Source organism: Oncorhynchus clarkii, chromosome 10 (assembly GCF_045791955.1).
Source record: "Oncorhynchus clarkii lewisi isolate Uvic-CL-2024 chromosome 10, UVic_Ocla_1.0, whole genome shotgun sequence".
NCBI lineage: Eukaryota > Metazoa > Chordata > Actinopteri > Salmoniformes > Salmonidae > Oncorhynchus > Oncorhynchus clarkii.
In genome coordinates, this window is record NC_092156.1 from 50,771,935 (window position 1) to 50,794,619 (window position 22,685).

The window sequence follows — 22,685 nt, forward strand, 5'->3', positions numbered from 1 at the left end:
CCACTTGATAACCAGCGCACTTGTGTATGTTGTAAAAGCGTTACATGGTCACTGCCAGTATCATTGCATAAAGCAGAAAATACATGAGTACAGGGGCCTTGCTTTACCTAAGGTAACCATTTTCACTGTAGTCTCCAAAATGTATTTCAAGCTGTCAGGCATTCCCTTGGCAGCAACAGCCTCTCGGAAGATGCTGTAGTGTACCCAAGTGGCTTCGGGAGCAACTGCTTGCACGTGCGTTACCCGTCCACTATGTCTCCCTGTCATGGCTTTTGCACCATCAGTACAGATACCAACATATCTTGACCACCAAAGTCCATTTGATGTCACAAAGCTGTCCAGTACTTTAAAAATATCCTCTCATGTTGTCCTGGTTTCCAGTGGTTTGCAGAAGAGGATGTCTTCCTGAATGGACCCCCCATAAACGTAATGGATATATACCAGGAGCTGTTGACTCATCCAGCTGTAAAGCATATAATTCACTGGCTTGTATGCAAAGCAGTAATTGATTCAAAACATCTCCTGCCATGTCAATAATGCGTCGTGAAACAGTGTTGTTTCATGAAGGCATTGTCTGTATAGTTTTTTTGCGGCGTTCTCCCCCAGCATTGTCCCAGCCATATTCGCAGCAGCAGGAAGAATTAAGTCCTCCACAACAGTATGGGGCTTGCCTGTCCTAGCCACTCGGTAGCTCACCATATAAGACACGTATTAATGGTATCTGTTGCTTTTACACGTGTCTTACTACTCAAAAGTTTTCTTTATTCTCGCTCAAAAAACTACTGTGGCTTATTTTTCAAATGGTCATGTTTCGTTTCAAAATGTCTGCGCAAGAGTGAAGATTTTCTGCGAGAGCGTAATGGTTCATGTGATTGGATGTTAATTATTTGACTAGGCTAACTGTATTTGTGTCATGCCCTGACCTTAGAGAGCCTTTTTATTCTCTATTTTGGTTAGGTCAGGGTGTGACTAGGGTGGGTACTCTAGTTTTTTGTATTTCTATGTTGGCCTGGTATGGTTCCCAATCAGAGTCTTTCGTTGTCTCTGATTGGGGATTATATTTAGGCAGCCTTTTTTCCCACCTGTTGTTTGTGGGATCCTGTTTTTGTGAAGTGCCTGTGAGCACTCCAGACGTCACGTTTTGTTTGCTATTTATTGTTTTTTTTTGTGAGTTTCATTTAAATAAAGATGTGGAACTCTATGCCTTGGTCCGCTCATTTAGACAATTGTGACAATTTGACATTGTGTTGTTATTTCGCTGGGCACCCAGGGAACGTATTATATGGTCAGCTACACTAGATGGTTTAATATTATTTTTGCCAGTGAAATGAGGCTACTCAGGCGAGAGAAAAAACTTCACCCAAGTATTTATACTTGATACTCCATCTAAAGTGCAATTAATAATTTCATCACGTTCAAAGGGATATTCAAAGTATGCTTTTTTTACGTTACATGTTTTACATGTTTACCCATCTACCAATAGGTGCCCTTCCCATCTACCAATAGGTGCCCTTTGTTGTAAGTGCTTGTGCACATTGTGACTGGTGTGCGACGGGTTTTGTACCCATATTTTGTTATTCTGGATGCCGTTGGTTTTGTATATTAATTAAACTGCTCCGGTTATTACCCAGTTCTGCCGTCCTGCGTCTGACTTCCCTGCCACCAGATACGCACCCCTTACACAATAGGTGCCCTTCTTGCACAGTCCATTCATCTTATTTTGTGACTTTACTCCAACTTTTTATGCTTGCCATAACAAAGGTGTTGAATACTTGTTGACTGAAGACATTTCACCTTTACATTTTTAATTAATTTGTAAAAAAAATATATATATAAAATTAAATCCACTTTGACATTATGGGGTATTGTAACAAAGGATCTCAATTTAATCCAGGCTGTAAAATGTGGAAAAAGTCAAGGGATGTGAATACTTTCTTAAGGCACTGTATTTCCATGCTGACCTGATCGAGAGCCTCCCCTGACTTGCGTAGGTTCTGGATGAGGTAGTTGTTGATTGCCTCTCCATTATCAGAGCAACACATGTCCAGCATCAGGAAGCCGTCCTCCTCATAAGCATTGATCTGGTGGAACACTGACAGAGCCTTGGTGTGGAACTTTACTGAGCTGATCTAGATGAGACAGATGAAAGAGGGACAAACATTACTGAGCTGGTCTGGTGGAGACAGAGGAGAGAAAGCAAGACAAATTACTTCACTGAGTTGGTCTAGAGGAGATAATAGAAACAAAGTTTGATAAAAATAAATAGATAATTTACTGGTCATTTAGCAATTTAGTAAGTAGCTTAGTTACTATTACTCACTAGTGAACATGACTGCTATATGTGCTACTTTTATAATAGATTAGACAAGTTATGATACAGTATCAAAGATTAGCGCTTTTGTACTTCCCATACAGTGAAGCAATAAATGCAGACTCTTGGAATTATCTTGTTTGAACGTCTTTGTATCTTGTTTGAACGACTTAGTGTCTCATTCAAATGACTTAGTATCTCATTTGAACTACTTAGTACAAATACAAATGTCATTCAAAGTTGTTCAAATGTCGTTCAAGTCGTTCAAACCAGTCAATCAAACTAGATACTAAGTTGTTTGAATTACTTATTATCTTGTTTGAGCGACTTACAGTGCTGTGAAAAAGTATTTGCTCTCTTTCTGATTTTCTCTATTTTTGCATGTGTTTGATACTGAATGTTATCAGATCTTCAACCAAAACCATATATTAGATAATGGGAACCTGAGTTTACAAATAACAACAAAAAAGAATGGATGCTTTTTTTATGCAACACCCAATTGCCCTGTGTGAATAAGTAATTGCCCCTTACACTCAATAACTGGTTGTGCCACCTTTAGTTGGAATGTAGTTGTAGATTTTTATTTTATTTTATTTAACCAGGCAAGTCAGTTAAGAACAATTTCTTATTTACAATGACGGCCTGGGAACAGTGTGTTAACTGCCTTGTTCAGGGACAGAACAGCAGATTTTTACCTTGTCAGCTCAGAGACTCGATCTAGCAGCCTTTTGGTTGCTAGTCCAATGCTCTAACCAAGAGGCTACCTGCCACCCCTACAAGAGATCAGTCTCTCACAACGCTGTGGAGAAATTCCACTCTTGCATGCGGAACTCCTTTAACTCAGTGGCATGTGTGTGTTTTCAAGCATGAACTGCTCATTTCAAGTACTGCCACATCCAATTGGTATTAGGTCTGGACTAATGACTGGGCCATTCCAAAATGTGTTGCTTTTTAACCATTTTCATGTCGACTTGATTGTGTCTTGATTGCTGCATCATCCAGCTGTGCTTCAGCTCACAGATGAATGGCCTGCCATTCTCCTGTAGAATGATCTGATACAGAGCTGAATTCATGATTCCTTTTATTAAGGCAAGTTGTCCAGGTCCTGAGGCAGCAAAGCATCCCCAAACCATCACACTATCAGCACCATGCTTGACCGTTGGTATGAGATTCTTGTTTGGTTTTCGCCATACATAATGGGACCGATCTCATCCAAAAAGTTTACCAAAGTTTGCCAGGATGCACCTGGATGATCATCCAGACTCTTGGAATAATGTTCTATGGACAGATGAGACAAAAGTAGACATTTTTGGATGTCATGGGTCCCATTATGCCTGGCAAAAACCAAACACTACACTCCACAGTAAGAACCTTACAACAACGGTCAAGCATGGTGGTGGTAGTGTGATTGAGTGTAAGGGGGGAATTATTTTTCAAATAGGGGCATTGGGTGTTGCATAACTTTTTTTAATTAAATAAATTAAAGAAGTATGTTGTGTTATTTGTTCACTCAGGTTCCCTTAATCTAATATCAGGTTTTGGTTGAAGAACTGATGACATTCATTTTCAAAAATATGCAAAAGAAGAGAAAATTAGAAAGGGAGAAAATACTTTTTCACAGTACTGTAATCGTTCCTTTGTCTAATTAGGTCTAATTTGTTATGCAGCTTGTCACAGCTAGACCGTGTAATTGTTGATGCAGCCATTCATTCACTGATTCCATCCATTGAAATGATTATTCATTGACAGTTCTTTGATAACCTAAAGCAGGGCTGCTTTTGAACACCAGAGCATGCAAGTGGACAAGTGTGTAGAGACGAGCAGAGCATAATTCAAGCAGATTTAAAAATGGTGTCAGCCTTCTCTCCTGCTCCAATTTCACTCCGGTGCTGCTCAGCCACAAGCTCTGGGCATGCTCTGCCAAGCATTTTTTATTTCCTTTATCACTGTACTTTTAATTAATGTGACCCCACCCACAATTGCCTAGTGTATATCTTGTTGATATTCTACTTTCTACTGTAACATTAGGATAGTTTCTATTATGAAGGACATGAAATGTATTAACATGTTTTAGATGGGCTACTGTAAAATGTATATTTTTTTGTTTTTCTTTCTCCAATCAAATTGTAAAAAACGCTGTAGGAAATATGATTTTATGTGGAGAAATAGAATCCACACACGGGGGTGCGCAATTCATTTGACCGCTGCAGTTTGAGAATATTTATTCACTTTTATTTATGAAAAGAAGCTAATACTGGCTAATACTGATTTGTTTCTGATATTTTAGCTTAATTACATTTATTTATATTGTTTTTATTCCAATAATTTAAAAAAGTAGCCTATGAATTGCCAACCTAAAATATCTGTTAATACATTTGAAGTCCTTCAAAATTGAAACTACATATCCTACTTTTAGAAAGTAGAATATAAACTAGATATATGCTACTGTGGGTGGGGTCACAGTAAGAAAAATAATAGTGAGGAACGGAAAGGAAAATAGCTAGGCAGAGCACGACCAGAGCTTATAGATGAACTTTACTAGAGCAAAAGTGGAGCGGGAGAGAAGGCAGACAATTTTTTTTTAAATGCTCGATTTATGCTCTGCTCCTCACTCCACACTCACCCACTTACATGCTCTGGCATTCAAAAGCAGCCCTGCTTTAGGCTATTAAAAAACACAATAAATAATCATATCAAATGGATGGAATCAGTAAATGAATGGTTGCAGCAACTTTGCACAGTCTGACAAGCTGCATAACGAATGAGGCCTAATTAGACAAAAGAACAATTAAGTTGTTCAAATGTGATAAGTAGTTGAACCGACTTATGAATTGTGACATTATTTGTAGGCTTTTTTTTAACTAAGTCGTTCAAATGAGATACTAAGTCGTTTCAAACGAGATACTAAGATGTTCAAACGAGAGAATTCAAACTCTACATTTGTATTTTTTTGTTGCTTTGGGCTTCAGGGCTTCGTAATAGAACCACGTTAGTTATTTATTTGCATCATAAAGGCCTTTAAAAGCCGTGTCCTGTCCACCTCTCACCTGTCCCGTGTGTTTGTCTACCAGGTGAAAGACAGTATCTTGTTTGGGGTCCCAGTAGACCCCCTCACTGATTCCCTTTCCCCTCAGTTTAGCTGTGACAATCTTCAGTAGGTCCATCTTGATAGGCTGCTCTATGAACACGACATAGTTCTCCGACATTGCTACAGGAAAAAGGGAAAATATATGTCACATACATTGTTTTTATCAGGGTTGGGATCAATTTGAATTGAAGATTTATCCATTTTTCTATTCAAATCACTTCCTGAATTGACTTTCATAGATTTATTTTTTTTTGCTTCAGAAAGAGAGGACGAGATAAAGTACATATACCTGTAAACACACAAGGCATTTTTACAATGATTGTCATTGCTGAGATACGGTTGTGTAGTGATTTGTGAGATTGTGTGTACATGGGTACAGGGAGAGTTAACCTTTTAACGCTTAAGTTCTAAATATTAATAACGGGCCTTACATCGTGAGTTATTTTTGCACGCATTTCCATAATTCTATGCTGCTGTTCTAGAATTAGATTGTTGCATTTTGACACTATTCTCTACACTCCTCATTGTATCGACACCACAATGTCTACTTCATATGAGGCGTTAATAAAACTTTCTTCCTATAGTAGTAGCAGCGAGTATCTACTGTATAGTATTATTGATAATTGTATAATTAAGCAATAAGGCACAATGGGGTGTGGTATATGTCCAATATACCACGGCTAAGGGCTGTTCTTAGGCACAACACATTACGGAGTGCCTGGACACAGCCCTTAGCCGTGGTTAATTGGCCAAAATACCACAAACCCCAAAGATGTCTTATTACTATTATAAACTGGTTACCAACGTAATTAGAGCAGTACAAATAAATGTTAAGTCATACCCGTGGTGTACGGTCTGATATACCATGGCTGTCAGTCAATCAGCATTTAGGGCTCGAACCACCTAGTTTAAAATTATTATCATCTATATTACATGTATTATCATCTGAAAGAGGCTCTAGTATTAGCCTGTCTGAGGGGCTGCGCATGTGAAGATAGGGCGGGAAGCCCGAGGCGCTAAATCTGGTGTATTTGATACAATAGTGGCGAACAAACAAAGTGAGAGCAGGGTATGAGCATATATTACATATGCCGACCATGGTTAAGGCTGGGAAACGCTGGGATCCTAAAAACATTTTAATAAAAAAAAATTGTATTTAATTTATTCTCCCCTGGAAAAACTAATCTACAGCAGTGGCTTTATTTCGTAACCATGTCAACGAATTATCACCACTGGACATGCCTTGTCACCAAGCAAGGAATATATTTTTCATCAAATGCGATGAGTATTATGGCTTGGATAGGTTTTAGCCTGGTCGAGGCGGAGGATAATGAGAACAGGGTGGTGGAAAGTCATGTAAACAACAAAGTGAAATAGTTTGTGCGGGTGATCAGATTGAATGGTACATGCATGTAATCAGCTATATTGTATGCAGAGACCTTTGCATGAGGGAAGCGATGTTGTGATATATTAAACAATATATATATATATTTTTTTTACCTTTATTTTACTAGGCAAGTCAGTTAAGAACAAATTCTTATTTACAATTAACGGCCTAGAACAGTGGGTGGCAGTGGGTGGCAGAACGACAGATTTGTACCTTGTCAGTGGGTGGCAGAACGACAGATTTGTACCTTGTCAGCTCGGGGGTTTGAACTTGCAACCTTCCGGTTACTAGTCCAACGCTCTAACCACTAGGCTACCCTGCCGCCCCCAATGGTGCTAAACAGGATTATCTAGGTCTATGCTTTGGCGCCATTTTGGGGCTGAATGTTACGTGGGTGGACCAGTTATCACTCTCCTTCGAAAACGTGGTTACATTTGTACAAACTTCAAGTATTACTAACTATAAAGTATATTTTTAGGACAACTCGATGTAATGTAACAACTCAAATCATTCTCTTTAGTCTACAGTAGTCTACAGGTTAGGCTAAAGGTTGTTGTATTTGGCAAAATGATAAAACATAATTGTGAGAATGCATTACAAATCAAAGAATAACAAAAGTTGGTTACGTACTTTTCCTTTTCTGTCTTATTTCAGAAATGGAGCCCAGGAGTCAAACAAAGTAAACACCCATATGTTACTTTTCTATCTTTTTTTTTTCTTTTTTTAAAGAACATTTCTCCATTTCTCACCCACTACACATCAAATGCATAAAGTCATACATTTCAACACATTTTACAATTGTTGATTGCATTCTTTTGCTGTTCTGTTTTATTTCAGAAATAGAACACAGGAGTCCAATAAAATATTTCAGTTCAGGTAAACAAACATATGTAAATGGTAAACAAACATCTATTTTTTGGGGAACATTTCCCCAATCCTCCCTGTCAAACACCTCAAGTCATACATTGCAATACATTTTCCAATGAAACATTTTTAAATATCAGCATAAATCAACAATTGATCAGCCACTATAAGCCTACTTTCCACTTAGTAGTGCTTCAGGGTGTGGTACTCGTCAAAGCAAGGAACTGCTGTGTCACATAGCTCAGACATGTACTTGGTCAACTTCCTTTGTTCTGTCATCGGGTTGATGTTAGACAGACCTTGCAATGCCTCCTTGTACTTTTTCCTTGCAGGGTGGTCTGAGGGACATAGCTAGGAAAGTGGTGTTCAATGAGGCGTAGAGGATTGTCAGAGGCAGGCCGGCCCCCAGCAGACAGACAACGATTAGTGTGGTGGTCCTCAAGGAGCTGCCGCATCAGGTTTATCCTGTACAGCTGCTATGAAATCACCTGTTCTGTGACCTGCCAGTGGACAATGTAGTTGTTGAGTAGGGCTATGTCTATTAGGTGGAAAAATACATTCTGGCACAGGTATATTCTGGCACACTCAACAAAACACTTCTGCATGTCCACTTTGTCAATTGCTCCCATCTTCTTGTTGTACTCCAAGACACAGTCTGGCTTAATTTTCCTCACTCAGGTGACATAGTTCAGTTTTCCTGTGTTCGACATTTTGGAGGTCTGCACAGTGAACAGAACATGGACATTGTGTTTGTCATGCCCTTTCACTGCCATCATCTCCCCGTTCATTTGGAACGTCACCTCCCCCTTGCTCATTTTCTTTTTGAATAGTGGAATCCCCTTCCTGTTGGATCTCACTGTGCCACAGGCCTCTGTGTACTCCCTCAAAAGTTACTGTAAAAGTGTAGGGCTGCTGTACAAGTTGTCCACAAAAACAGTGTGCCCTTTTCTGAGGAAGGCTGCAGCATGGCGATCACCGCTGATCCAGATATGCCAAGACCCTCAAAATGGCTTATCTGTGGTGGTGCAGTTGTAGATGATCAGGTCCTGTTCATATCCCATCTGACGGTCACATAAAACAAAGAACTTGACTCCAAATCTGTGGGGCTTTGATGGGATTTATTGGCGTAATGAAAGTCTTTCTTTCCAAGCCATGAGAGACTAATCAATGGACTGTGAGGCACAAACACTCTTCTAAATGCCCTGGTGACCCTGCCCAGGACGTTCCAAATTTTGTGATGGGGGTCAGCAAGGTTGGCAGTGGCATTGTTCTCAAAGTGGAGCACACTCAGCAAAACAAGGAAGTGGTCCTGGTAGATAAAGGTTGGAAAAAAATGGGTCTGCAGCATGGGGTCAGAGGTTCATTAGTCCCTCACAGAGCCCCTTTTCATTAGCCCCATCAGCAGCACTGTGCCCAGGAAGGTATACATTACACTGATAGTAGTGTAATCCTTCTACACTAGGGGCAGTCTTCTCTTTCAGTTCATGAGAATACCTGCAAACAAATATGCATATTTAATAGGCTAAAGGCATTCTGAATTTTGATTCATTTGAAGAGAGCCTTGGGTTTTTCTGTTAGATGATAATGGGTAAACTGTTGGTTTCCTGCACCACACTCTCCACCAATTCCTCATCAAGGAACAGTTTAAAACACTCTGACTCTGAAGGGGTTGGCAGGGTGCTTTGTACGCCAGACAGGGTGTCATTGAAGTCTATCTCTGATGGTGTGAAGAGACAGGATCTCTAGCAGCAGGGACCATCCTCTTTAACTTCAACCTCTTCTCCCTCACAGCCTATAAGATTGGCAGCAGCACCAGCATCATGGGGAGGTGAGGGATGCTTATTGCATGCAAGGTAGAGGTGGACACCATTTTCCTCAGACATCTCACGCTCATAGTCCAGAAGGTTGGGGGGGCAAATATTCCTCGTCACTATCTGATTGATCCGACTCACTCTCATACCCAGATTCGTCATCAGAATGACAAAATATTTATCGTATCTCCTCTTCAGTGAGGCATTTCCTTTTGAAATCAGATATTATCTCTATAATCAATGGCTATCAGTGTCTATCAAGAGTTATATTTTTCGTAACTATGATTACCATGGGCTGCCAGTTCAGACCCCCTTTCCTGACCCCCCATTTATTGATAAATTCCCCATCATAGTAATATTTCCTCCATCATATCCCCCCACGATACCTCCCCCCATTTCCACCCCCGTGCACTTGAACCCCCCCTCCCCACAAATGAAATTAACCCCTCCACAAACACCCATAAAATGTTTTCACCCAAATCTGGCAACCCTGGTCGCCCTACGGTTAGGCTAGGCAGTGGGCTTGTATTTGTGCGATGATCTGTGAGGCGGTAACATTTTAAACTGTAAACAACTTGTCAAGTCATGTGCTCCGGTTCTAGTATACACCGTAACATTCACATGCAGCTGCTGAAAGTGACCAAAGTAAGTGGATATTTTTTGGGCAATGGACCATATTTGACTTTGTTTATTTGCCTCTTATGCCGCGTTCAACACAACTGGGAATTCTGAAAAATAGAAGGTAAAATCATGACATCAGTGATCTTCAGGTCGGAAAGTCGGAGCTCTATAAAGAGGTCTGAGTTCCAGAGTTGGAATTACGAGTTGGTTGACCACTCAAATCAATTATTCCCAGTTGGAGCAAAAAAAAATCTGAGTTCTCAGTTGTTTTGAATGCGGCATTATAGTAAATGGCATTCTGGGATTAGAACGTTTTTCACTTGTCAAACATAAACAAACATGGCTGTGGATGTGTTCCGTGTAATGCTTGGGTGATGAAGTTCACAAAACTGCGTAATAAAGGTTAATACCTTTATTTTAAATCAGTACAAAAAAAATGTAAATGCTGTTCAGACAACAATGGTGTTAAGTCGCGTTTTTTGCGTCATAAGTTCTGTTGCTGCTGTTCCAATCACATATTTGTGATGGTACACTGCAGGGACCATACAACAATGATCACAAATATGTGATCATACAGGTCAAAGTGTTAAGGGCCCCCCTAGAGTCGATATGTCAATCTAAATTACATAACAAAATAAATCCCCATCAAAATCCGTCAGTTTAAACGAGAGATACAATACCAGTCAAAAATTTGAACACACCAAGGTTTTTCTTAATTTTTTACTATTTTCCACATTCTAAGATAATAGTGAAGTCATCCAAACTATAACAAAACACATATGGAATCATGTAGTAACCAAACAAGTGGTTAGTAGATATGAGTAGAAAATTCCACATTTTTGATTGGTACTGTATTTTTTGTTGTTGCAGTGGATGCATCTCAATCCACCACATCCGCCAAACTCGCACTTCCAGTGAAAGGCTGCTGAGCTACAGCAGTGTTTGTCAGACCATGAGACACCCCGAAAATCAGTATTCTGAAAACGTCTGTAGCGTCCGATCGGTTTGACCTAGAACCTATTATGACTACTCTATGGAAAGGAGACTCTCATGAACACAAGTGTCAGGGGGCATGTCTGAAGTCGGTGCCGTCGATGTGCCAACTTCTGTTTGCAAACGTTTGGACCATTTGGGCTACAAACTAATGGGAACCCACTGTGGAAAGGGGAGATTCTCATGAACATGATGGTTTTCTTCGTCTTGCACTACGACCCCCATAAGTGTCACGGAACTCATCTGAAGGTAACCAACCGGTGGAGCATAAAGGTAGTTTTGTGTCTTCCCCAAAAGAGGGGTTAAATAAGTGTCAAAAAATATATACATATATTTACAAAGTTTTATTTTGCATCTCCTAGATTTAGGACAGACACTTCAAAACCTTGTTTCTTATTTTACATTTTTTGACTGTCCATTTTGCCATTTATGAAGGTATTATTCAATGCATTCCTATTTTTTTTAAATATATTTTATTTAATTTTGAACGGGATCCTAAAATTCTAAGCATCATCCCCCCCCCCCCCCCCTCACAAGTTAAAATGAGACACTAATGTCAGGGTACATGGATATGTATCATATGGGCACATGGATATGTATCATACGGATATGATAGAGACGTACAGTGACAGTAAGTAATGGTTGCATCCCGAATTGCAACCAATACCTTATATAGTGCACTACTTCTGACCAGCTCTTGTCAACATAAGTGCACTATAAAGGGACAAGGGTGCTATTTGGGACACAGAAATGATTTTGTTTTGGCTCTAATTGCATAGGTATTGCAAGTGTTTGATAGGTTTACCGAAGCTGTGGTAGTAGGAGGGCCTGGCCTTGTCTGCAGGGACAATAGAGCACAGCACTTTAGCCCCCTCCAGGGTATCCTCAGGGTTGTTCTTCATAGGGGGCACTTTGATTATGTTATACAAGGCACCTAAAATGACAGGGACATAGTTAGTACACAACCTCTCACAGTGTTGTAATACTGTGTCACAACACTGGTGTATGCAATAAATAATCACCTAAACTCACAGGAACACTTTCCACACAACCTGTCACCCTGTGATATTGTGTCAGTCACGTAAAACACACACTTGTATTTAAACAAGAAATACTTGTATATAAGTATCTCACAGAGATTACAGTAAATAATATGCTGTCGGAAATTAAGACCCAGTGTGCTCATTGTTCAACACAAAAACCACTGTTGTCTATGGGGTTGTCATGACAGCTTGGTATGTTTGAGGAAGATCGTTACCCCCTCACCCATTTTAGATAGGCAAAGCGTAAATAAAGCTTGTAAAATATATCTTACCGGTTTAAATCCACACTTAATTCTGTCTCGTCACACTGAGGTTTAAGGTGCAATATGAGGTTTAAGGTGCCGTATGTATAATACAATATTTTCATTGAAGGGACACTTCAACATTTTATGTCTCCTGCACCATACCAGTGTCTACATACGGAATAAAAGGTTCTAAGAAAATGACCTCCTAGGTTGTCAAAGTTAAGAAGTGGTGAAGGGCCCCTTACATTGAGCTTGATGAAAAACCAATCACGGCTCTACAGTGCTACCATTTTGGTTGCATATGCTCCTAAATATTTTGCTGTGCTACCTGGAATTTTTATTTGGGAGCACCAGTGCAAAAAAAAAATCAAAGAAAAAAATCAAGCAACATTTAGTAGCTCCTTCACAAAAATGTATTTGTTGCTGGAAACTTCCCACAACTTCCCAACTTGCCACTAGTCGTGAATCTGCAGCAAACCTTTTGCAACTATAATATTTATTCCCTCTAGTTGCAAACAGTTCACCAGTGATCTTTTTCTGGCAGACAATTCTCTCAAGATTATATTTGTATCTGTAGCAAACCTGTGGCAACAACATTTACTGCCACCAGGTTTACCAGAAGCCGTTTCCGGTGAACACATCAGGCGGTGAAGAGAGTTGGAGGCGATGAAGAGACTTGAGTTGAAGGAGAAAGAGGCCACAGTGCTGAAGAAGATATGGCGGTGGATGCACCGCAACCAGTTGCAAATGTTATACGTCTGGACACATTTATTGCGAAGAAGGTGGATTTTTTTGCATTACACAAGTGTCCAAGAAGTCCAAGAAGCTGCACATCATTATATCTTCAGCCAAGAAGTTATTGGGCCTCCAAAACTACAAGACATGGCAGAAGCACTGCAAGGACAACTGTCGCCAGAAAATGTCCCACCCTCACAGGATCCTTCTGAGCCTGTATATGGATCTGATTAGAATGTTGTTAGAAAAGCAGGCTGATTTTGTTTAATTTAAATGTCATTATTGATAGTTATTATGGATGTGTATGTACAGTTCAAGTCTGAAGTTTACATACACTTAGGTTGGAGTCATTAAAAATAATTTTTCCACTCCACACATTTCTTGTTAACAAACTATAGTTTTGGCAAGTCGGTTAGGACATCTACTTTGCATGACACAAGTATTTTTTCCAACAATTGTTTACAGAGATTATTTCACTTAAAATTCACTGTATCACAATTCTAGTGGGTCAGAAGTTTACATACACTAAGTTGACTGTGCCTTTAAACAGCTTGGAAAATTACAGAAAATGATGTCATGCCTTTAGAAGCTTCTGATAGGCCAATTGACATCATTTGAGCCAAGTGGAGGTGTACCTGTGGATGTATTTCAAGGCCTACCTTCAAACTCAGTGCCTCTTTGCTTGACATCATCGGAAAATCAAAAGAAATCAGCCAAGATCTCAGAAAAAAAACTGTAGACCTCCATAAGTCTGGTTCATCCTTGGGAGAAATTTCCAAACTCCTGAATGTACCACGTTCATCTGTACAAACAATAGTACGCAAGAATAAACACCATGGGACCATGCAGCCATCATACCGCTCAGGAAGGAGAGGAAGTTTTGTCTCCTAGAGATGTGCAAATCAATCCCAGAATAACAGCAAAGGACATTGTGAACAGGCTGGAGGAAACAGGTACAAAAGTATCTATATCTACAGTCAAACAAGTCTTATATCGACATAACCTGAAAGGCCTTCAGCAAGGAAGAAGCAACTACTCCAAAACCGCCATAAAAAAAAGGCAGACTACAGTTTGCAACTGAACATGGGGACAAATATCATTCCTTTTGGAGAAATGTCCTCTGGTCTGATGAAACAAAAATAGAACTGTTTGGTCATAATGACCATATTTATGTTTTGAGAAAAAAGGGGAATGCTTGCAAACCCAAGAACACCATCACAAACGTGAAGCACGTGGTTGGCAGCATCATATTGTGGGAGTGCTTTTCTGCAGGAGGGACTGGTGCACTTTACAAAATAGATGGAATAACGAGAAAGAAAAATGATGTGGCTATATATTGCATATATTGAAGCAACATCTCAAGACCGGTCTCAGAGCAAATAGCCTGGATTGTTAGTCCCATCTCATTCCTCGCTCTCTTCCATGAGTCATTCAGCACGCTTGTGGGCGTGCTTGCAGGATGTACTATTTTTTATTCTTTATATATGAATCACAAAATCATGTTTCTAGTCTATTGCATAGTTACAATGTGTAATCCTTGATGTACCAGGATCAGGAGTTGTAAACACTGTTGAATTCTACAATTTTAATACATACATGCAGACAGCATCATTCACACAATGGAGTTTGATACACCTGGTATTGGATACGACAGAAAAAAAACTTCGAAATAGCGATTTTCATAAATTAACTTAATGACACAAAAATATGCACAATCGTTTGTCTCTACGTTAACTAACAGATTCCTCTCAATTGTACATTTTCTGCTTGACTCATTATGACATTATAACTACTTACATTTGCCTCCCCGTAATGTTTTGTCAGCCATATTTGCTGAAGAAAGTCACCAGGTAGGGGTGGCTCCGCGTCAAATTCATTCAATATTATTTGTCATATAAAAACCTTGGCACCCAAATGCATAATGGGTGCTTTACCTCCCCCTGTGGTGGTCTGGAGCAATGAAGCCATGACGCTGGATACCTCTGAGTCCCGCGGTGTAAACTCAAACTTTTAAAGGAGGAACCACTGTAGGTCCACCCCATGTTTTGCTCCACAAACAAATCTGATGAAAGCCCTTCATATAGTCTTAATCAAAGCCCTTGACGATGGTTTAGCTGAGCTGGTCACTCAGCTAGCCCAGGAAATAGGGAGCTCCATTAGGGAAGAAATATAAAAGTGGCAGGTCCAGCACTCATGAGCCACCAGTAATTACAGAGAAGATCATCACTCAGAGTTAGCAGGATCATCACAATATGTAGACCTCAGTAAAATGAAGTTCATCATTGAATCAGATGTGAAGGAACCTCCTACATATAGAGGAGAATTCTGAATTCAAATGTGGTTACTAGCTAGCTAAGGTATTGTATGTGGGGACAATGTCTAGTTCCTCGACTGATCCCAGTCCTTTGTATTGTGCGTCTATGTTATAGAAAGAGGTGACAATTGGCAGAACATATTTGTGCTCTACAAATGTTTTGTCTTTTCTTTAGGATGCAGAGAGAGACTTCTGATTCATTAAAACAACCTAATCTCCAAAATCCAAAGTCTATAGTCTCAATCAATCACACACAACACAGCACCGGTTACACTAACGTTAGCTTCACGACCAAGGTCACAACGCTAGTCTACTGAAGAGTTGTCACGGAATATAACTAAATGTAAATGTTTTGTTGATGTTTACTAGCTAGCTAGCTAACTATGTCAGTGTCTGTAAGTGTGGCTAGCTAAAGTTAGCTATCTAGCTACTTCGCTAGCTAAGTCTGACACTTTGTCTGGACTGTCAGACACTGTTTCACTCGTTAGCTAATGTTAGCTGGCTAGATAAGTCACATTAGCTAGTATTGACTTATTCTCTATCTGGGTTAATTTGTCAGGCTTATATCATGCTTGCATGGTGATTGATTGAGTTAGCAAATTTTCCCCCAACATCGGACACCCCTAACTTCGGACACTCTCTAACGGTTGGAGGATTAAATCACCTCGAGCTCAACATTTAATTGGACTGGAAAATACCAGTACGTTTTGCGACTAAAAACACCCTTCTAAAATAGCTGAACACCGATTTTCATTGCATTTATGTAAATTAAATTAGGTTATGAGAGTTTTCAAAAAAGTTATAGATATATATACATACAGTGCCTTGCGAAAGTATTCGGCCCCCTTGAACTTTGCGACCTTTTGCCACATTTCAGGCTTCAAACATAAAGATATAAAACTGTATTTTTTTGTGAAGAATCAACAACAAGTGGGACACAATCATGAAGTGGAACGACATTTATTGGATATTTCAAACTTTTTTAACAAATCAAAAACTGAAAAATTGGGCGTGCAAAATTATTCAGCCCCTTTACTTTCAGTGCAGCAAACTCTCTCCAGAAGTTCAGTGAGGATCTCTGAATGATCCAATGTTGACCTAAATGACTAATGATGATAAATACAATCCACCTGTGTGTAATCAAGTCTCCGTATAAATGCACCTGCACTGTGATAGTCTCAGAGGTCCGTTAAAAGCGCAGAGAGCATCATGAAGAACAAGGAACACACCAGGCAGGTCCGAGATACTGTTGTGAAGAAGTTTAAAGCCGGATTTGGATACAAAAAGATTTCCCAAGCTTTAAACATCCCAAGGAGCACTGTGCAAGCGATAATATTGAAATGGAAGGAGTATCAGACCACTGCAAATCTACCAAGACCTGGCCGTCCCTCTAAACTTTCAGATCATACAAGGAGAAGACTGATCAGAGATGCAGCCAAGAGGCCCATGATCACTTTGGATGAACTGCAGAGATCTACAGCTGAGGTGGGAGACTCTGTCCATAGGACAAAAATCAGTCGTATATTGCACAAATCTGGCCTTTATGGAAGAGTGGCAAGAAGAAAGCCATTTCTTAAAGATATCCACAAAAAGTGTTGTTTAAAGTTTGCCACAAGCCACCTGGGAGACACACCAAACATGTGGAAGAAGGTGCTCTGGTCAGATGAAACCAAAATTGAACTTTTTGGCAACAATTCAAAACGTTATGTTTGGCGTAAAAGCAACACAGCTGAACACACCATCCCCACTGTCAAACATGGTGTTGGCAGCATCATGGTTTGGGGCTGCTTTTCTTCAGCAGGGACAGGGAAGATGGTTAAAATTGATGGGAAGATGGATGGAGCCAAATACAGGACCATTCTGGAAGAAAACCGGATTGAGTCTGCGACAGAGATTTGTCTTCCAACAAGACAATGATCCAAAACATAAAGCAAAATCTACAATGGAATTGTTCAAAAATAAACATATCCAGGTGTCAGAATGGCCAAGTCAAAGTCCAGACCTGAATCCAATCGAGAATCTGTGGAAAGAACTGAAAACTGCTGTTCACAAATGCTCTCCATCCAACCTCACTGAGCTCGAGCTGTTTTGCAAGGAGGAATGGGAAAAAATTTCAGTCTCTCGATGTGCAAAACTGATAGAGACATACCCCAAGCGACTTACAGCTGTAATCGCAGCAAATGGTGGCGCTACAAAGTATTAACTTAAGGGGGCTGAATAATTTTGCACGCCCAATTTTTCAGTTTTTGATTTGTTAAAAAAGTTTGAAATATCCAATAAATGTCGTTCCACTTCATGATTGTGTCCCATTTGTTGTTGATTCTTCACAAACAAATACAGTTTTATATCTTTATGTTTGAAGCCTGAAATGTGGCAAAAGGTCGCAAAGTTCAAGGGGGCCGAATACTTTCGCAAGGCACTGTACACATGTTGTGAGACACGCTGTATATTGTCAAATTTGAATGTGCGATAGACTACACATAATTTCAAATCCAACTTTTTACCTAAATTATTCATACTCATATGTTAGTATTAAACTGTTGTTTACTTTCTCAAAACATAAGATTAATCTGTAAAACAAATAATGAGACATTATTTGGTTACAACACTGAAGATGATGTTGGTGAAGAACCATTTTTAATTGTCTACAGGATGGCGTACCGGGCTACGCAATGAAAAGTTGACAGGCATGTATTTTTTGATATTGGAAGGCTAGCCAACTAGTCAACTGTCTAGTAAACACTTCGGATACGAGGGTGGTGTCTCTGTTTTGAACACAATTAAATGGATATACCTTGTAATTGAACAAAATACTAAGGTGGCCCAAAACTGGGGAAAGTATGCCGACAATACGGGACGTATATTTTTTGCTGAACCGCTTATCAAAGAGCTGATAGTAATAGTAGTTCCACTGAAATGTCAAACATACTAATTGCTAACCCGTTAGCTAACATTTTTACGACACCAATAATCACAAAACATTGATTGCTTGATCACCAGGTAACACTGTTGAAGGTAATGTATTTCTTAAGCGCTGTTGAATATGCCGATAATACGGGGTACTACACTAGTGTTACTGTACTGGGTTTCAATAGTTTCTGACAGTGGCAGATTTAGTCAGACTTGTGAAGTAGAGGAGGATGGATGCAAATTTGTTTACCTTAAATTTTTATTTCACCTTATTTAACCAGGTAGGCTAGTTGAGACCAAGTTGTCATTTGCAACTGCGACCTGGCCAATATAAAGCATAGCAATTCGACACATACAACAATACAGAGTTACACATGGAATAAACAAAACATAGTCAGTAATACAGTAGAACAAAAGAGAACAGAATGTCTATATGCAGTGAGTGCAAATGAGGTAAGATAAGTAGAGTTAAGGCAATAAATAGGCTCTGACAGCTGGTGCTTAAAGCTAGCGAGGGAGATATGAGTCTCCAGCTTCAGAGAACTTTCCAGTTCGTTCCAGTCATTGGCAGCAGAGAACTGGAAGGAAAGACGACCAAAGGAGGAATTGGCTTTGGGGGTGACCAGTGAGATATTGCTGCTGGAGCGCGTGCTACGAGTGGGTGCTGCTATGGTGACCAGTGAGCTGAGATAAGGCGGGGCTTTACCTAGCAGAGACTTGTAGATAACCTGGAGCCAGTGGGTTTGGCGAATAGTATGAAGCGAGGGCCAACCAACGAGAGCGTACAGGTCGCAATGGTGGGTAGTGTATGGGGCTTTGGTGACAAAACAGATGGCACTGTGATAGACTGCATCCAGTTTGTTGAGTAGAGTAGGAGGCTATTTTATAGATGACACCACCGAAGTCAGGATCGGTAGGATGGTCAGTTTTACGAGGGCATGTTTGGCAGCATGAGTGAAGGATACTTTGCTGCAATATAGGGAGCCAATTCTAGATGTAATTTTGGATTGGAGATGCTTATGACTAGGGGGCAGTATTTTCATTTTTGGAAAAATAACATGCCCGTAGTAAACGGGATATTTTGTCAGGGCAAGATGCTAGAATATGCATATAATTGACAGTTTAGGATAGAAAACACTCTAAAGTATCCGAAACTGTAAAAATATTGTCTGTGAGTATAACAGAACTGATGTTGCAGGCGAAAGCCTGAGAAAAATCCAATCCGGAAGTGCCTCATGTTTTGAAAGCACTGCGTTCCAATGCGTCGCTATTGAGCAGTGAATGGGCTATCAACCAGATTACTTTTTTTCCGTATTCCCCGTAGTTTTATGCATTTATGTTGAAGAATACCCCTAAGCGGCTACATTGCGCAAGTGGTCACCTGATGCTCCCAGAGAGATTCTCGCGTAAAATATAGAGGTAGCCATTATTCCAATCGGTCCTACTGAAAAACGAATTGTCCCGGTGGATATATTATCGAATAGATATTTGAAAAACACCTTGAGGATTGATTATAAACAACGTTTGCCATGTTTCTGTCGATATTATGGAGCTAATTTTTTATATTTTTCAGTGTTTTCGTGACTGAAATTTCCGGGCGATTTCTCAGCCAAATGTGAAGAAGAGCTATACAGTTTTAGTCAGAAGTTTACATACACCTTAGCCAAATACATTTAAACTCAGTTTTTAACAATTCCTGACATTTAATCCTAGTAAAAATTCACTGTTTCAGGTCAGTTAGGAACACCACTTTATTTTAAGAATGTGAAATGTCAGAATAATATAATAATATGATGATAATGATTTATTTCAGCTTTTATTTCATCACATTCCCAGTGGGTCAGAAGTTTAGATACACTCAATTAGTATTTGGTAGCATTGTCTTTAAATTGTTTAACTTGGGTCAAACAATTTGGTAAGCCTTCCAAAAGCTTCTGACAATAAGTTGGGTGAATTTCGGCCCATTCCTCCTGACAGAGCTGGTGTAACTGAGTCAGGTCTGTTGGCCTCCTTGCTCGCACACACATTTTCAGTTCTGCCCACACATTTTCTATGGGATTGAGGTCAGGGCATTGTGATGGCCACTTCAATACCTTGACTTTGTTGTCCATAAGCCATTTTACCACAACTTGGGAAGTATGCTTGGGGTCATGGTCCATTTGGAAGACCCAAGACCCAACATGATGCTGCCACTCCCGTGCTTCACGGTTGGGATGGTGTTCTTCGGCTTGCACGCCTCCACTTTTTTACTCCAAACATAGCGATGGTCATTAAGACCAAACAATTATATTTTTGTTTCATCAGACCAGAGGACATTTCTGCAAAAAGTACAATCTTTGTCCCCATGTGCAGTTGTAAACCGTAGTCTGGCTTTTTTATGGCAGTTTTGGAGCAGTGGCTTCTTCCTCGCAGAGCGACCTTTTAAGTCGATATAGGACAAATTTTTACCGTGGATATAAATACCTTTTGTACCCTTTTCCTCCAGTATCTTCACAAGGTTATTTGCTGTTGTTCTGGGATTGGTTTGCACTTTTGGCACCAAAGTGCATTCATCTCTAGTAGACAGAATGTGTCTCCTTCCTGAGCGGTGTGACAGCTGCGTGGTGCCAGGGTGTTTATACTTGTGTACTATTGTTTGTATAGATGAACAGATAAACGTGGTACCTTCAGGCATTTGGAAATTGCTCCCAAGCATGAACCAGACTTGTGGAGGTCTACAATTTTTTTCTGAGGTCTTGGCTGATTTCTTTTGATTTTCCCATGATGTCAAGCAAAGAGGCACTGCGTTTGAAGATAGGCCTTGAAATACATCCACAGGTACACCTCCAATTGACTCAAATGATGTCAATAAGCCTGTCATGGCTTTAGAAGCTTCTGACATCATTTTCTGGAATTTTCCAAGCTGTTTAAAAGCATAGTCAACTTAGTGTATGTAAACTTTTGACCAACTGAGATTGTAATACAGTATTAAGTGAAATAATCTGTCTGTAAACAATTGTTGGAAAAATGACGTGTGTCATGCACAAAGTAGATGTCGTAACCGACTTGCAAAAACTATAGTCTGTTAACAAGATTTTTGTGAAGTGGTTTAAAAACAAGTTTTAATTTCTCCAATCTAAGTGTAAACTTCCGACTTCAACCTTACATTAACAACAGCTCTGAATGGCTCAGAGTGGGAGTCAGGTTAGGTGATTGTCTTCTGGCACGCACTTCTATTAATAAATCGCTATCAGAAAATTCTTTCTGTGGTAATTATTTATTGTTTTCCTGTTTTATTCATATGTTTTCAAGTCCTGGTTATGAATCATGCATTCTGATTCTTGCATAGATTGTAATGTCAAATATTTTTTTGAATGTTGCACTGATGAGCTAAGCTAATACCAGCTATGTGTGGAGCCATGTTTGTTGACATACAATGCATTCTGGGTTTCACGTAAACGTTTGTCGCACAAAGATTTTATAACAAAATGTGGTGAGGGAGGGTTCAGAGTATACTTCTGGAAGTGAATGATGGGATGGGAATGAAGGTAGGCAACACACCCCCTTCAACATGCATACTGCAAACAGACCAAACTAATCTTGTCTCCTCTTATTATCTTTGGTTGAAGTGAAAAAACAAACATGGCGGCAAGCACAAACTTCCCATCTTCGGATAGCTTTCGATTTCTAGAAAGTGTTTAACTGAATTATTTTGATCAATGGTGAGCTCACTCGTGATGTGATTTTAAATACTAATTGTTGTTAGCTAGTTCATATTGTAGTTTCTGTCAGCCGAGAGTAAATATGATCGCTTGTGTTACATCAATTTTTCCTCAGTAGGTGGTAGGACAAACACAGCCTACATTTTCCGGTTTGGATGATTGTGTTATGCTGTAGTTACTTCTGTGAATGTCTGAACATTGCATCTGAAAATTAACACTTCACATTCAGGGCATAACTTTGTAAGGACTGTGTTTGTGCCAAATGTTTATGTGAAAAAACAGTGTGGCCAGCTCAAATGCTGTCTGTTGCATTAATCGAAACTGGACGTTCTAAAATAAATCACACCGGTTTGAGTGTACACTGCAGGGACCACTGTAGAATGATCACACCCGTTTGTTTCATCGGTTTGTTTCATCGGATTTCATCGGAAGAAGAGGAATCATCGGACCAAAATGCAGCAGGGTCATCTTTAATAATTGCACTGAACACTGAATAAACAAAACAACAAAAAGGAAACCCGAAACAGTCCTGCAAGGTGAATAACACTAAACATAAATGAACTACCCACAAACTAAGATGGCAACACAGGCTACCTAAGTATGATTCCCAATCAGAGACAACGAAAGACAGCTGTTCCTGATTGAGAACCATACCCAGCCGA

General features: G+C 39.8%; 1 protein-coding gene across 2 annotated transcripts in view; it reads right to left on the bottom strand.

Moving 5' to 3' along the window:
- Positions 1–22,685, bottom strand: part of LOC139418734 (carotenoid-cleaving dioxygenase, mitochondrial-like) — a 101,328-nt gene that overhangs the window by 37,836 nt on the left and 40,807 nt on the right. Inside the window, exons 6-8 of one of the 2 annotated variants that reach the window (XM_071168400.1) lie at positions 11,881–12,009; positions 5,359–5,519; positions 1,962–2,129 (exon numbers count right to left, since the gene is read on the bottom strand). In XM_071168400.1, the coding sequence (XP_071024501.1) occupies positions 1,962–2,129; positions 5,359–5,519; positions 11,881–12,009 (458 nt within the window). The remainder of the gene's footprint in view (positions 1–1,961; positions 2,130–5,358; positions 5,520–11,880; positions 12,010–22,685) is intronic. The other variant, XM_071168401.1, reaches the window with a different exon arrangement.